The sequence below is a fragment of the Hippichthys cyanospilos genome, chromosome 2 (genome assembly GCF_059441005.1).
Source record: "Hippichthys cyanospilos isolate Australia breed blue-spotted pipefish chromosome 2, RoL_Hcya_1.0, whole genome shotgun sequence".
Lineage (NCBI taxonomy): Eukaryota > Metazoa > Chordata > Actinopteri > Syngnathiformes > Syngnathidae > Hippichthys > Hippichthys cyanospilos.
The window spans coordinates 24,153,283-24,169,062 of NC_142370.1; the positions used below are offsets into that span (position 1 = coordinate 24,153,283).

The 15,780-nt window shown below is 42.3% G+C and overlaps 1 protein-coding gene across 2 annotated transcripts in view; it reads right to left on the reverse strand.

Annotated features, from left to right (window-relative positions):
* The window catches only part of LOC148427929 (histone deacetylase 4-like), a 51,936-nt gene that overhangs the window by 25,796 nt on the left and 10,360 nt on the right, over nt 1-15,780 (reverse strand). The window contains exons 3-4 of one of the 2 annotated variants that reach the window (XM_088408193.1): nt 6,779-6,847; nt 67-347 (exon numbers count right to left, since the gene is read on the reverse strand). In XM_088408193.1, coding sequence (XP_088264319.1) covers nt 67-347; nt 6,779-6,847 — 350 coding nt within the window. Of the gene's footprint in view, nt 1-66; nt 348-6,778; nt 7,106-15,780 lie in introns of those variants that run through there. The other variant, XM_088408192.1, reaches the window with a different exon arrangement.

Here is a 15,780-nt window from a genome sequence, read left to right on the forward strand (position 1 = left end):
CAAAATGACTTGCTCTAAACGGGAGTTAAAGGTCCAATTTAAGCGTGGTAAATAATGTTGATTTACCTTTATGTGTTCCTGGAGCTGGGCCTCGTGCTGGCGGGAAAGCTGCTCATGCTGCCGTTGGAACTCTGCGATGAGAATCTGCCTCTGGATTTGCTGCTTCTGCTTCAGGCTGAGCAACTCCTGTTGCAGCTGTTGCTCACGGACAGGAGCAGAGGCAACGCCGCCGCCAGCCTGCTGGCAGGGTGGGGACAGGGGAGACACCTGTTGCTGCTGGTCCACACGCAGATCCATGGGAATGGCGGCTGGCGGTAGGCGCAGAGGCAGTGCTGAATTGATGTCCACTGTTAAGACAGACGACAGGAGGTCAGGCCAAACGTATCATGTATCCACTACATTATAACCGCGTGTGCAATATGATGATATGCTAATGAAGAAGTCAAATGTAAAGGCAGATGACACCCTTTTTTGTAAGTTAAACGAGTTTGTATTCCAAATAATGTTAGGAAATTAGTAGGCTAATTTGGGGATGAAAAGATCACTTTCAATGCAAGCCTTTCAAAGAGGTCACTGATAAAAGAGCAGACACCATAATTTAGTTTAAGGCACACAACTATATTGAAACAAACAAAATACAGCGCTTACTTAAAGGGATAGTGTGTAAGATTTAGACAGTTTTTCATTACAAACAGCAGGAGGTGCTGCAGGTGCTGCATTTACCATTGTCCGTAGCCATAACAAACATGGCCGCCCCCCGGAGAAGTGCCACCCACCATGTAATATCATTTCATGATAACTAGACCTATCATTGTACTTAAAACACACTGTTGGTCATTAAGAACGCGTTCATTTGTACATTTTTTAAATTTACAATCATTAAGTTTATTCCTTTTGAATGAAAAATTGTCTAAATCTTACACACTGCCCCTTCATATAAACACCAAGCACAATGTTAATGGAATTGTTTGTAAACCTGCGAGACAGGATTGTCTTGAGGCAATCTGTGGAAGGATATAGAATTTTTTTCTGCTGCTTTGAAGGTCCTAATGGGCACAGTGGCCTTTCCATCCATCCATTTTCCATAGCCGCTTATCCTTACAAGGGTCGCTGGCTAGCCGGTGCCTATCCCAGCTGTCCACTCTTCCTAAGAGGATGTTTGGAACTACCAGGGCTCTTTCAAGGGCGGGCTGGCCATCTAAACTGAGCGATCACGGGAGAAGGCCCTTAGTTAGGGAGGTGACCAAGAACCCAATGGTCACTGTCAGAGCGCCAGCGTTCATCAGTGGAGAGCAGAGAGCCTTTCACTACAACCATCTTTGCAGCAATCCACCAATCAGGCCTGTATGGTAGTGTGGTCGGACAAAAGCCACTCCCTTGTAAAAGGAACATGGCAGCCCTTCTGGAATTGCCAAAAGGCACCTGAATGACTCTCAGACCTTGTAAAACAAAAGTCTCTGGTCCGATGAGAAAAGGATTTAACACTTTGGTGTGAATGCCGGATGGCATGGTTGAAGGAAAGCAGGCACCGCTTATTACCAGGCCAATAACATCCATACAGTGAAGCATGGTGCTGGCAATATTATTATATGGGGATGTTTTTCAGCAACAGGAATTGGCAGACTAGTCAGATGAAAGGAAAAACAAATTCAGCAATAGACAGAGATATCCTGGATAAAAACCTGTTCCAGATCACCCTTGACCTCAGACCGGGGTGAAGGTTCATTATTCAGATGGAGAATAAACCAAAGCACATGGCCAAGATCTCAAAGAATTGAGGCTGTAAAATGACAATGCGGAAAAAATGAAGAGCCGTAAATACTTTGTGATGCGCTATATGACAAAATTCCTTTAAACCCCAATTATCTATGCGATGGTCTTGTTTTTTTAATTGTTTACTAGTTTTTTGCCTTCTACCACTCTCAATCCCATTAATGTACACCCGAATATGGGCTTCCCAGAGCAGCTCAAGGTACAAAGTTCTTGCTTTAAATGCATCAATAGAGTATGCCACTTGTGTTGCACTCAAAGCACAATCTGTTAATTTAACACCCACTATTTGGTGAATCGTTGGTCCAAGTTATGGTGAATTCTATAAGAAGCAACTATTTTGATCTCCTCCAGGGTTTGTTCAAGATTCCCAGAGGTCGCCACAAGGTGTTCTTGTCGCAAGGAATATGTTAAAAATTTCCTTGTGGCAACTTCTAGCGACATTGTGACGACCTTCAAAGAACCCTGAGCCGTTACTTCTGCGGATAGATGCCAGCATTTGCCCCTCAGTGATAGGAAGCCGCAGTACCCGGAGAGAATCCACGCGGGTTTGGGGAGAACTTGCAAGGCTACAGTATCCACAAAAAAAAAAAAAAAATGCATGGGTGCTCAGCAGCGCATGGACGTTTTGTTGTTTCAGTGCTAGTCTTCTTGGTTACGCTTGTTAACCTTTTTTCCCCCAGCAGAGTGGCCAACTACCATTTTGGAGTTATTTAATTTTAATATTTATTTGCAAACTCAATTATTTAGCTGTCTTCAGATGTTTTAAACAACAAATGATCATGAGCAACCTAAATCTGTTTTCGTATTCTGTGTTTCCAACATAATAGTTGTAAATGGGTCAAAACACAGTCCATGATATAAACACACACACATAGGCAACACTAATCAAAACTACCTGCAGAGCACGCAGTGATGCCACCAACCCACCAGGTCTGACTGACATTAGACTAAGACCGCATTTTGAATTGTGTAAACTGCCTGCAAATCGCGACATTCATGCCTCATCCCATATTTTTAATTTTTATGAATCTGACCATTCAGTTAAATTTAGCACTGTTTAATTTCACCAAACATGGATGCCAGAAGGGTGACGGAACACGTTTTTCCTAAATATCTTGATGAGGACAACATATATTAAGTCTATGTAATTTGTTTTACTTTGTCCTTTCCTCTCGCCTACAAAAGGCAGAGCAAAGAGCAAATGAATGTCAGTCAGCTCTTGGCTAATGCAAAGCTAGAACTATAACACTCCTACTCTTGTAGTACAAAATGTTCATGTGCGGGTGGTGAGTCCCTAGCACAACACACAACACCTCACGTGAACACAAATGACAAGAAGCTTGTAAGGCGTGCTTGACAACTGCGCATGGAGATGCTTCTACCCATCAGTGTTTTCCCTTTTCTCCATCTTGCCTCCGCAAGGGAACTCCCGTTCCTGCTCATCGGAGCGCCCTTATTGCGTAACGCGACTGGCAATTTTCACTTCGTGTTCATCATCCTGCCGTCTTTAACCTGCTAGGCCGCTGTCTCTCTCTTCTGCCTCATTTCCCCAGTGGTGACATCACAGAGCATGCAGTTGGTTTATTACGCAGCCTTGTGCTTTTCCAGGAACTAAAATCTCTCAAACACACACATATTATCTCTTTGTGTGTCTTTCCCTTGCTATTGATTCTCCACAGTGTTCACTTCCCATGGCCAATCAAATACATGTGGGCCTGCCTCATCATCATGCTGTTAAGAATAATGCCCCTCCGCCCCCTCCACCTCCTCCCCCGTTTCTCTCGAGTGGTTCACTAATGCAAGCACAAAATTCCTGGCATGGAATTTTTCACTCATTTCTCAAATAAAGATATATTTAAATGCAAAGAGATGTTTATGTCTGATTAATTGACAAGATACAGTATATTTTTTGCATGCATCACCTGAGGTGTTGTCCAATTAGTAGACTGAATAATTGCGTTTTCTTCCTGAACTTCCCAAACACCGGTATGACAATTACCTTGGAAAAGAAAAATCTGTGCAACAGATTTTAACATAAAATTGTTTGGAGGAGATTCCAACGTCATTCCCATGCCTTTTAGCATCTTCCAAATCTTACTCCAACCCACTGTACTGTGATGCCAATTCACTGCACAGTAATGTTTGCACACATCCACAATATGTTTAAGACCCATCGTGTACCCTCCACAACTCTGCTAGCTCCAACTGCTGGTCTACTGTATTTTCTGTATATACCAGACCATGCAAGAGGGTAGGCTAACCCTAACCCCTGATCAGACTTAGCAAATATCCAATTTATGCCCGCTATTTGGGATTTTGATAAATCAGTCACTGAGCATCTACCTCACCATCTTGTCCATTGCACCATCACACCCATTAGGCGTGAATGATGCCTCGCTGTGCATCTAAGCTTGGCAGTGTGAACCTAGCCTTAGATCTTCCATTAAAGCAAACTGTGTTTGTGTGTGTGGGTGCGTCGATGTGCTTCCTTTTTTTTTTCTTCTTAAAAATATGACATGATCACCCATTTGCAAACAACTACAATAATAATCAATATTTTTGCAGAAACGCAATCATAATTAGCAGCGGCTTGGTGGAACAGTGGTTGGCATGCCCACCTCACAGTTCAGGGACCAGAGTTCAAATCCAGCTGGCTTCGGTGTGGAGTTCTCCCTGAATCGGGCACTCCGGCTTCCTCCCACACTCCCAAAACGTGCATGGAAAGTGTATTGGACATACTAAATTGTCCTTAGGTGTGACTGGGTGCATGAATGGTTGTTCGTCTCTGTGTGCTCTGCTGGCTCTTGGCTGGCAACCAGTTCAGGGTGTCCCCCACCTACTGCTCGAAATCAGCTGGGATAGGCACCAGCAAGCATGCGACCCTTGTCAGGAGGAGCGTCTCTAGAAAATGGATGGATGAATCATAATGAATGTACATTTTCTACGTTTACCACAGAAAACTAATTTCCGGTTTTTCAAAATAGAGGTAAAAAATGAAAACATTTCTAACGTCTGATTAATGGATCGTCAAAAATCGGATTAATTGATTATCAAAATCATTTAGTTTATGCTGTGTCCTCTCAATGTCATTCAAAATGAAAGTTTGCCCTCAATGACGAGTGAGAATTAAAGTTTAAAATGAAATAAATTGAAAATGGCAATATTATACATTCAACATGTTTCAAAAACAGGCTTTATTGGTAAACTGACAACCATTTCATCCATAATGTGCAGCACTGGCCAGTAGCTGACTATATCTTTCAGCTGCCTCCATGTAAGTAATCTTGGAGGTGGGAAAAGCTCAGCCTGGGCCCAACCAAGCAGCAAAGTGTGATTGTAATCATGACAACCTTGTAGATTCGTGTCAAGCTCAAGCAAGTTACAACTTGCCACCCCTTCCATGCATCCATCTCCTGCTAGGGTGTCAAAATCATTTTGGCTCAGGGTCGCATGGAGGAAAATCTATCCTCAAGCGGACAGGTAAAATCATGCTATACTCTATCTAAAAAACAGTTAGGGTTAATTATATGTATACTGTATTCTTGCTCTGCACACTGGTCTGGAACCATATAGCAGGGGTCAACTGTAAATACATCGTCTGAAATTGAAGAAAAAAAAAGATAGTTAAAATACCTTCCTTCCTTATGTATCACAATATAGCCTTTTTCTTTAACTTGCATGAAACAAATGGAAATTTTCTAGGATCTTTTTTCCATTTGTTCAAAAAGTACATATCTTGTATATACCACATAATCGTGGATGGTAAATGGATGTAGCCCTTTTCTACCTTGGGTACTCAAAGCTTTTTACACTAACTAGTCATTTACGCAGCATCAGGAGCAATTAGGGGTTCAGTGTCTTGCTCAATGACACATTGACGTGGTCATGATGGTCGGGGGATAGAACCCACAGCCTCTCGGCTGGGAGACGAACACTCTACCACCGAGCCATGCCGCCCCAATCAATGAACAATCAAATACAATGAAATACAAATATCCAGAGGAAAGACAATTTTTCCTTTCGCCTTCTCCAGAGAGCGACACTCTGAAGAAGGCAAAAGAAAAATGATGCATTGGAGTGCAGATGATTAGTTGGTACAAAACTCACATTAATTTGCGCGCAACCAAACGGGTGTTTGTTTACCTTGTGGCTTCAGCAATCCTTGCTTTGCAATTCAAAACAACAAAAACTGATTGACGAATCCTAAACCCTGAATTTGCATCACGAAAGAAACTGCTTTTGGCTTGAGGCACAGGACTGGGTCGAAGAAATACCCAGCACAGCTTATCTTAGCTTTGCATCCGAGACACCGACTTTTATTATTTGTATTTTTAAAGATGTAATTTCAGTGAGTCTCAGTGTTGAATCAGCCCAACTGGAAAGTACCCCTGATAACATGGTAGGACTATGAAAAGCCCCTGAGAGGTTTGGAAAAAGCTGGAGAGGAGACTTTTTTTCCAAAACAACAAGCTAACTGAATTCTGACTACTTGAAGCTCAGCTGGCCAAAGATAAAACGTACAGGAGCAATGGGAGTGTACAATATCGCACACTCCAACAGTTATTTATTTCAAAGAGGGAATTAAAGTGTTATGCGATGGTCATGTTTTCAATATTTTTTTCAAGATCGTGAGAGAAAATAAACATGAAAAAAACAGCAATCCTCTTTGCCATGCAGCAACAGTAGAAGACAGTGAGATGATGCGCAAGCGCTTGATTTTCTATTTTTGGACATCCTTTAAAAAAAAAAAAATAAAATCTACAAGCATACATAACTCCAAAAACCAGTGCTCATACACTGCATCCTTCCATGAATAAACACAAGCGACAATATACATTTAGACAAGAAATATTTTCAGACTGAATTCTAACAAATTAATACATGAATGAAATGCCGATCAACTGATTAAATGCAAAGCTGAACAGGATGTGGTTCCTAGCACAAGACCAAACACACGCGCGTACACTTGGTCATGCACAAAAACAAGCACGCATGGGTGTCCAACCTGTTGGGATGTGGTTGAGCGCCGACGTCTTGAGAACCTCCAGAGGCTGTTCCTTTCCCAGGATCCCCTCTGTGGGAGAGAGAGAGCACTCTGCTTCAAATATGGTCCGCAACATTGGGATCTGCGAATGGGGCACTTCGGTCCGAGCGAGAGGGCTTCAAGCGATCTGCTTGACAGCAAGCACGTATGCTGGTGCTGCGGCGACTGCACCAGCATCTGGCTGTGACATGAAGAATTTTCGCAGGTGGCCAAAAATACACTCGGATGTAAAAGATGGCAAAGGCAGGAGCATCCCGCATCGCCCTGAGTTTAGCGTGCGAATGTGGAAGGGGTGGATGTAGGGGCTCGACTGATACTGCCTGTGCTCAGCATAGCAAACGTGGCTGTGGGGGGGAGGGAGGGGGGGCATGGGGGCTGCATTAGAGGTAAAAATAGCTCACCCTTTTGTGTATAACAGCACATGCGAAGCACGCACACACATGCAGACACAAAAACACACAGCTATTGGCGCTCTGTGTGTGCGTGTGTGTGTGTGTGTGTGTGTCTGTGTAGAATGTATGAGTGTGCGTAGGCTGTAATTATAGTGGCAACATGAAAAGGCTTTTGTAGCTGCTGAGCCCTGGGAAGAAACAGCTATAAAAAGCAGAGTGACAGAGAGAGATGGGTGAGGGAGGACTAGGAGGTGTAGGGGAAGACAAGAGGTAAGGAGGCAAAAGGAGGGGAGGAGGCAAACAATTTTTTTTAATTTTTTTTTTTACGGCTCATTTTTTGACACGCTACAAACCAAACCAGCAATCAAACCATAAAAAATCTGCAATTTCAATGAGAAAAAAAAAATCCTAATTTTAAAAAGAGTTGGAAATGAAACCATGTTTTTGATCCGATTCGTCAATTATTCGACAAATTCAAACAGATGAATCAATGATTTAAATAATCGTTGGTCGTAGCCCTGATCTATTTAGCCATCCATTGAATCTTACTATTTTTAGCTTTAATCACCTAATCCACATAGAGATATATGAAGCAAAAACATGCAATTATTCTTTGCACAAGAGATGAAACCCATGTAAAATCCCTTTGGACAACCAAACGAGAGAAAAACAGGAGAGCGAGCGTCTCGCTATTTCTGGAACCCTCTCTGGACCGAGCTGGCACATTTGCTTAATTAGCAGCAAAGCTGGAGGACGCATCCTGCACTGATTTCTCACGTTGCCTTGTTCAGCCTCAGACACGCCGATCCCTGCGACCAGAGTTGAGAATGGGACATCTTGGTCCCGATTTATTTCTCCGATTAAAACGGTTCCTTTTCAAATGGTGTAACACGGGTGGCATCTGCAGGCGTGCGGTCAGGCGGGGGAACAAAACAGGTAGCCATGATGGCCTCACCTCAGCTCTTAAAAACAAACACATCCCCTTGAGAACACCATCTGACGAGCGTATTCAAATCAGTCGCACGCACCCGTCATTTGCAATCCAAATGACGACATGCTCCTACACCTGTGGCTTGCGAAGTCATTTGAAGCCACTTTTGCACAAATTACAGACAGGAGTTTTACATCTCGGACGTTAATGAAGGAAAATGAGAGGGCCCTGGGAGAGTGGGGTGGGCAGGTGTCTCGTCTGTGGTAAAACGGAGTCCAAACCACAATATTGATACCGGAGATGCAAAAACGGAGCACAGGTGTCCATAAAAGCGCAACTGCCCTCTGCAACTGAGCCCAATCTTCTCCAACGAAACCTTGTTATGCAGCACTCCCTTCATGCTCATCCTCCACTCGCATCCCCGACGGGAGAGCATACACAGAAACGGCGAGCTATAAATAGCCTCGGCTGGCCTCGGGCACACAGTCAGTCAAGTCGAACGATTGCGGCTCAAGCTCGTCAAGGGGCAGGCATGTGATGGACAGCGCCATAAAGCAAGGTTGCGGGAGATGCTAGGTCACTTTGTCTGCCGCATTGCTGAGTGTCGCTGTGTCCCTGCTTGGAGAAAGCCCCGGTGTCATTGAATTGACTGCGTCGCCCGCCGCTCTACAGGGCAGTTGTCCGTCTTGCCTCCACTGCCTGCAAGGTGATTACGACAGGAACAATGCAAGCAAATACAGAGTGACCATGGCTCAGGCAGTTGAGCAGGTCAATCAAGTAGCCGCTTGTTAAAAACCCGCTCTGTCTGAGGCACGTGTACTTGGGCAAGCCACTTCACACACTTTGCCTCCGGTGGTTGGTCGGAGGGGCCGAAGGCGCAAAGGGGCACCCACACCTCTCAGACACCGGTGTATGGATGTGTGAGTGCATGGATAATGTATCCATTGTAAAGTGTTTTTGAGTGTTTGGAAAAGCGCTATATAAAAGTGGTGCATTAATACTATTAAATACACAACGTCAAACTTTATTAGCTGCTTTGTGCGCTTTGTGAAATGACGTTTGAAGCAAGGGACTTCAGGCAGAGATATGCGCCTTACAAGTAGGCTAAAAACATGCGCTAGCTATGACGCACATTATTGACTAACCACTTAATTTCATATACTTCGACTACAATCTTAACCATTTGGCTGTTGGGAATTGAAAATAGAGCCCAAAGGAGGAGGCGGCTCGGTGGAAGTGATCAGCATGTCCGCCTCGCAGTTTAGAGTCCCGTGTTCAATTCCAGCTTGCTCCGGCCTTCCTGTGTGGAGTTTGCATGTTCTCCCGAGCACTCCAGCAGTTCACGTGCATGTTTTGTACATGCTCTAAAAACAGGCTTCATAATAGTAGCACGAGGAACTCCACAGTCCACAAGTGTGCGACCTGTTTGAGGCGCCATACAGACTAAATTGGCATTTTTTTTGACAATTGGCACCTTCAAGAGCAAGTTCAACACTTGAGGCTCCATTCCCACTGACCACAGTGTTCCTATGGTTTACACTCGATGGACCTGGCCCTGCACCTGTACGAGGTGGTGAACTTTCCACTACAGGAGACGACTGCCTTGGTCAAGAGTAACTCTTTTGACGTGACTCGTGTAAATATATACCAAACTAAGCAGTTAGAGATAGTAGGTAATAGTGAGTATTTATCATAGACTATATTATGTCGACATGTGTTGCTACCCCATTTGTGTTCAAATACCTGTTGCTCCTAAAGAGTGACTAGCAACGCTAACCATGAGCATGTCAATGGCGCAAAGCAGTGGTTATTAGCCAAGCGGTCCGGTCTTACCTATGTCCATGTAATTCTTTTTGCTTAGCGTTTAGTTTGTCAGTACAACCAGCTATTGAAGCCTCTATTATTAGGATAGACCGCTGTGGGGTTTTTTCTTCAGGGCCGGCGCCAGCACTGTTCGATTATTAGTAGTCAGGGATAACTGACATTTGGAGCAGATATTCTTTTTTAGTCAAAATGAAAATATTGGTCTGGAAATAAAGCGAATAAAATATCCAAACTCAAACTCTAAATTGAAATGCCTTTAAGTTATGTGTTTGTTGAACAACCATTTTGGATTTGCATAATTTTGACTCGTACGTTTTATAGCGTGGATCCTGGGTTTGGGCAGCCCAGGTAAAAAGTCAATTATCATGCATGAAGAGAAAAAAAAAAGCAACAAAAAGCAACACGATATTATTACAGATGAAACATACCTATGAAATTTCCTGCAAAATATTATAAATTATTTCTATCATTTCCACTATCAGAAGAAAAGTAAACAAAACAATTGCAGCTACAAAAGTGTGGGAACCCAGCAGAATTAATATACTGTACCTTGTACTGCTCCTTGTTTGCAAACAATTTTGTCGCCAGACAAGGGTTTTTCACTCTTTGAAGTATCTTTCTGACTTACAAAGGTGAAACATTCCCTGTGATACTGGCTGAGAAACATGAAGCACAGTTGATTCATCCCATGCTTAAAAGTTGGACTTTCTTCTCAGTAAATTCTATGCTTTGTCTGATGTTGAGACCTTCTTCTGTTGACTGCCATTAAGACCATATTCACACAGCATCTTTAACAGTAAAGGGAAATAGAGCGCCAATACTTGCCCTTTTTATGCATATAGTGTAAATACTTTTTTTAACCTGAATTGCACAAACACAAACTTTTAATCTGCACTATAAATAATAGACATCTTTGCTGTAAATACCCACCGAAACGTTGAGGGAGTTCCCAGGGTCATCAGCAAAAAGTAAAAATCTGACTTATGTTTTGTTTTCAAAGAAAAAAAAAAGTGCGGTGTTCCCAGAGTCAGCAGAATCTAACTTTAACAGAGCTATATCTGAAACCCAAAGTTAGCACAGTTTAGCCCGATATCAAATAAATAAATGCCAGCACCAATAATTGGCCTGGGTAAGAATTGGTCTCTCCCTGCTGTAATATGAAAAATTGTACAATACTTGCCAAATTGCTGCTAATTGTGAAGCGAGTTGAATTGAGTTCATTGCCAGTGCATGTACAAATATCTCAAGTTTGCTCTCACAAATCAAAGCTACAAGTCAATCGGATGACAAATCATCTTAAAAAAAAAAAACGTATGTAATGTAAATCAACTCTTAGGGCAACACTGACTAAACGTTGCAAGAAATTCCTGTGAAAGGCAGTCAACGGAGCGAACCGATACAGCACCAGGGACTGCATCGAGATACATATTTGGTTATTTCTTTTCCGTATTTTCTAAGAAAGGAACCACTGGTTGACACCCCAAAGAGCCCTGCAGACTGTGGAATCAAAAAGCATAGGAAACAGAGGTCTGAGCCTATAGTGTAAACAGTAATTGCAGCAGGCAGCTCATTGGCAGCACACTGTGTATCTCCTTTCTCTGAGACTAAAGGGGCACGGACAAAAGACACACACAGCTCCTTTCATTAGCTCAAGCTTGCAAGCCTTCCCAAAAATCAATTAAAAACATGGCGAACATCGCCTCGGTATGGTTCAATTCCGGTGTGGGTGATGTACTCCCGTTAGGGTCAAAGCATGCGTGCACATGACGTGAACACCCCTAATCATATGCCTGGAAGGAACTTCACAGCCAAGGAAGGAGGGTGTGGCACGGTGTCTGCACGCCGCCGAGCAACATTTTGCAGTCTACCACAATTTCGTAATTTATAGCAGAGAACTAAAAAAAAGAAGGGGAAAAAAATGCACCTGCACAAGTGGACAGTGGCTGGATCACAAATAGAAGGTTTGAAATTACCCTTCATCCCCGCATCACACCGGAGCACAAAAAAGGCGGCTGTTGTGTCATGTGCACTTGTTGTGATTTCATTTTTTTTTTTTTTTTTTTGCTTCTCTGTATATGGCAAGCAAGAAAGGAAAACAAAACCAACAAAAACTCCCAATTGGGATGAGGACAATCAACAGAGGATGCCAAACATAATGATCATTTGCTTGCCATGCAGGCACGTGCCACATATCTTGTGTGTGTGATTCTAAAAATAGACAGAGGGATAAGCCCTCTTTATTGCAGCAAGAGCTTTTAACCCCTCCACCCCAGGATTTAAGCAATGTGACAAACCGTTGCGTGCGTTTGTAGAGAAAGATGAAAAGCTGTCTTCAAATGAAAAATGGCAAACGACATGAAAGGAATAGAAATTTGACAATGGAATCTGAGACCCTTCACACATATCTCTCTGGACAATCACGACAGAAAAAAAGAAATTGTTAATAATTTTTAGAAAGGATTAATCAATCAGTTATTCCATAGATTGATTGAATAATCAAATACAAACGTATTTTGCGTTTAAGTCTGTTTCAATTTTTGGGCGGGAAGATTGGAATCTCTATGCTCAAGGCTCGGGTAAAGACCAATGATGGCTCATATGTAGATTATGTGATGTTCATAGGTCTTGGCAATGCATCGATTTTCTCGATTCATTTGAAGTTTGTCTTACGATTTAAAAAATAATAAAATGGTTATTTTTTGGGCCCTCGCGAGCTTCCCCTGCTTCCGCATTTCTCTTGTTTACGCCAAACAGAAGACTAGCGCAACATGGCTACGGCTAAACAAAGCCAACGGTTTGTTTCTAAATTACAGTTGTATCGTCGGTGGTTTGGGAGCCATTTGGATTTGGGGCAACATTTGTTACAACTTATTTCAGCCACTATATCAGAGGCACTCATCCGAGTATGTAACATGTCAAGCTTTGCAAGACTGCGTCATCCAACAAACCACTGCTAAAAAGCAGCTCATCGAGGAGGAGATTCACATTTGGAAGCACATAAGATAAAGGGGCACGATGAAGAGCCATCATGGAAGCAGCCGTGTTGTCACATCACACATCGCGCTGGGGCGGAATTCTAATATGCGGCAGGACATGCCTCAAGTCAGAGGCAATGGGCATGCTGCTCTTCCTTACCAAAACTGTATTATTAAAAAAAGAAGAGAGGTAATAAGCACACAACTCAGGTCTTGCATAGAATAGACGAGAATGCCTTTATCTCATACTATGTTCTAAGCTACCTTTCTTTACTGAGGTTTTTCATACAAGGCAGACATTTTGTACTTTTAATTGTAAGAGAGAGTTGTATATGTATTTTTTGTCTTATTTTCTTTTAAATATGATTTTTCTTTTTTTTTTTTTTTTTTTTTTTGGGGGGGGGGGGGTTATATTCAGGCGGCCTATTATAAGCAGAGCCACAATTGGCCGCTACCTTAAGGTTTTACTGCTAAAAGTGGCTCAATAAATTGAATATGCCTTTAAATGCCATAATGAATTATATAGTACTAATAACAAGCATGTTTGCTAATGTAACATGTTTTGCAAGCAACCTTCCCAGGATTCTGCCCTTTTGCAAAATCTCAATTTCACGATTTAGGACACTTTCAAATCTTTGATTTTTAAAAGAACAATATAATCCAAATAATTTTGTTTACTACCCAGCCCTACAACGCACACAACGAGGCAAAAGGTAACCATGTTTGAATTTCAAATTGCTTTCACCCTCCTTCTCCGTGTAACTGCTCACGCCTCCCCTCTCCGCTGGAAAAGTAGGGGGGAAAAAAAGCTAACTGGAGAAAATTAACTTCCAAGAGGTGGTTTGTTTTTACTAAATTCTGCAAGAATTATTGTGCCATGTTTCGAAGTGCGCTCAAAAAAGAAGACATCATTTCAATGACAGTCAGTATTAACGGACATTGGAGCCTAGACTTTTTAAAATCATGGTAAAACCTAAAGCCAGTAATCAGCCCATGCCTACTTTGGGAGCTTCAACTACAAGTACACACAAATTACAGATCACGATTATTTTAATATTAGATTAAAACAGACTTGTATTTTTTCTTGACTGATTATGATTCAGTTGCATGTTTTGTCCATAATTTGGCAGAAAAAAAGACAAAACAAAAATGATCATTTTCAACCAAAGACAAAGCAGATGTTGGAAAATGTCTGATTTGGAGTAAGTCCAAAGCCAATTTCATGATGGACTACAGTCATGTAATTTGGAAGTTAAACAATTGCTCTAAACTATGACTTGTCAATGAGCTGTCATTTATTTGATCGTTGATTAATCATTAATTTGTTGTATTTCTAAGTGGAACTGCTTGCTCCTATTGCATGACCCTCATTGAATTTGTTGACAGAAAAATGCCCAACTGCGCATAGATGCTCAGGTTTCCTCGAGCAGTCAGGGACATGAAGACACCTGGGCATTGACATGTGTTTATGGTACCGTTTACGTCAGCAGCAGGCCCTCGCTAGCACAACTCCCCACAGACTGCAGTGATGCAAAAGTATACAATAACATAATTAGCACTGCTGCGTGACAAACAGTCCATAGCGTCAACATACCTCATATCAGAGGTTACGTCAGCTGGAATTTGGCTGTTTATGAATGCAAGGGGGGGACTTCGCCTATGGTGTACGGTGATTTTTTTTTTTTGGATGGCAAATATAGCCAAAGGGTTAGCAACCTCTCTGCCACTTTGACATGTACCGCATTTTCTGCACTACAAGGCGTACCTAAATGCCTTAATTTTTTTTAAAAGCTGATGGTGCGCCTTATAATCAGGTGCGCCTTATATATGGACCAATATTGACATTTGGGATTCGTAGGTGGGGAATGAAGTGATAAAGTAAGCTTTACCTGTTTCTTTTGTGTGTTTACAGTTGAACTAGGTTGGTCATATTGACATTGAGTTATTATGCTATTGAGCGGTTAGAGTTATTATTTGAGTTAATATTGTTATTACTTTGAGTATTACTATTATGTGATTGAAAAAGTTTTAAAATACAGTGGGCCCCAGGTTTACGAACTCCCTGCTTTACGAATTTTTCATCTTACGAACGTGGACCGCGGCGTTTTTTGTCCCCCTCTTACACACAAACCTTTTGTCTTACGAACAATCCAACATGCCAGTCAGTGTGTCCGCACTATTTTTTTCGCTTTGCTGCATCAACAAAAATAACTATTCTCGCATGTCACGGAAACGCTGATATGCTATTTGTCTTATAAGGTCTCAGTCACGGTCTCAGTCACGGAGATGCTGATATGCTATTGGTCGATTAAGGTCACAGTCACGGTCTCAGTCACCGAGATGCCGATATGCTATTGGTCGATTAAGATCACAATCACTGTCTCAGTCACGGAGATGCCGATATGCTATCGGCCGGCGTCACGTCAATCACAGAAATGCCGATATGCTATTGGCCGAACGCCTTCATCTAGCTTGATGGCACAGCTGGTCGGTGTGCTGTGAAGACTTTACAAACTTTATCTGTTAGACATGGCTTCTAAAATTGCAAGTGGCGGTAAAGGAAGAAGTAAGAGGATGATGACAATAGAAACGAAGCAGGAGATAATAAAAAAATACGAAGGAGGCGCACGCATAGTTAACCTTGCTAGTGAGTATGGCCGTAACCGCTCGCCAATCTTCTAAGGGCAAGACTTTCCTTGCCAGGGGACGGACCTCGGTCAACAACAAAATGGAGAGGCTTCTTCTATTAAGGATTAAAGAGAAGGAAATCGCCGGTGATATGTTCTCGTTTAAGAAAAAAAAAAAAAAAATTGCGGGTTCGTCTCTGCTCCCCTCCGCCTC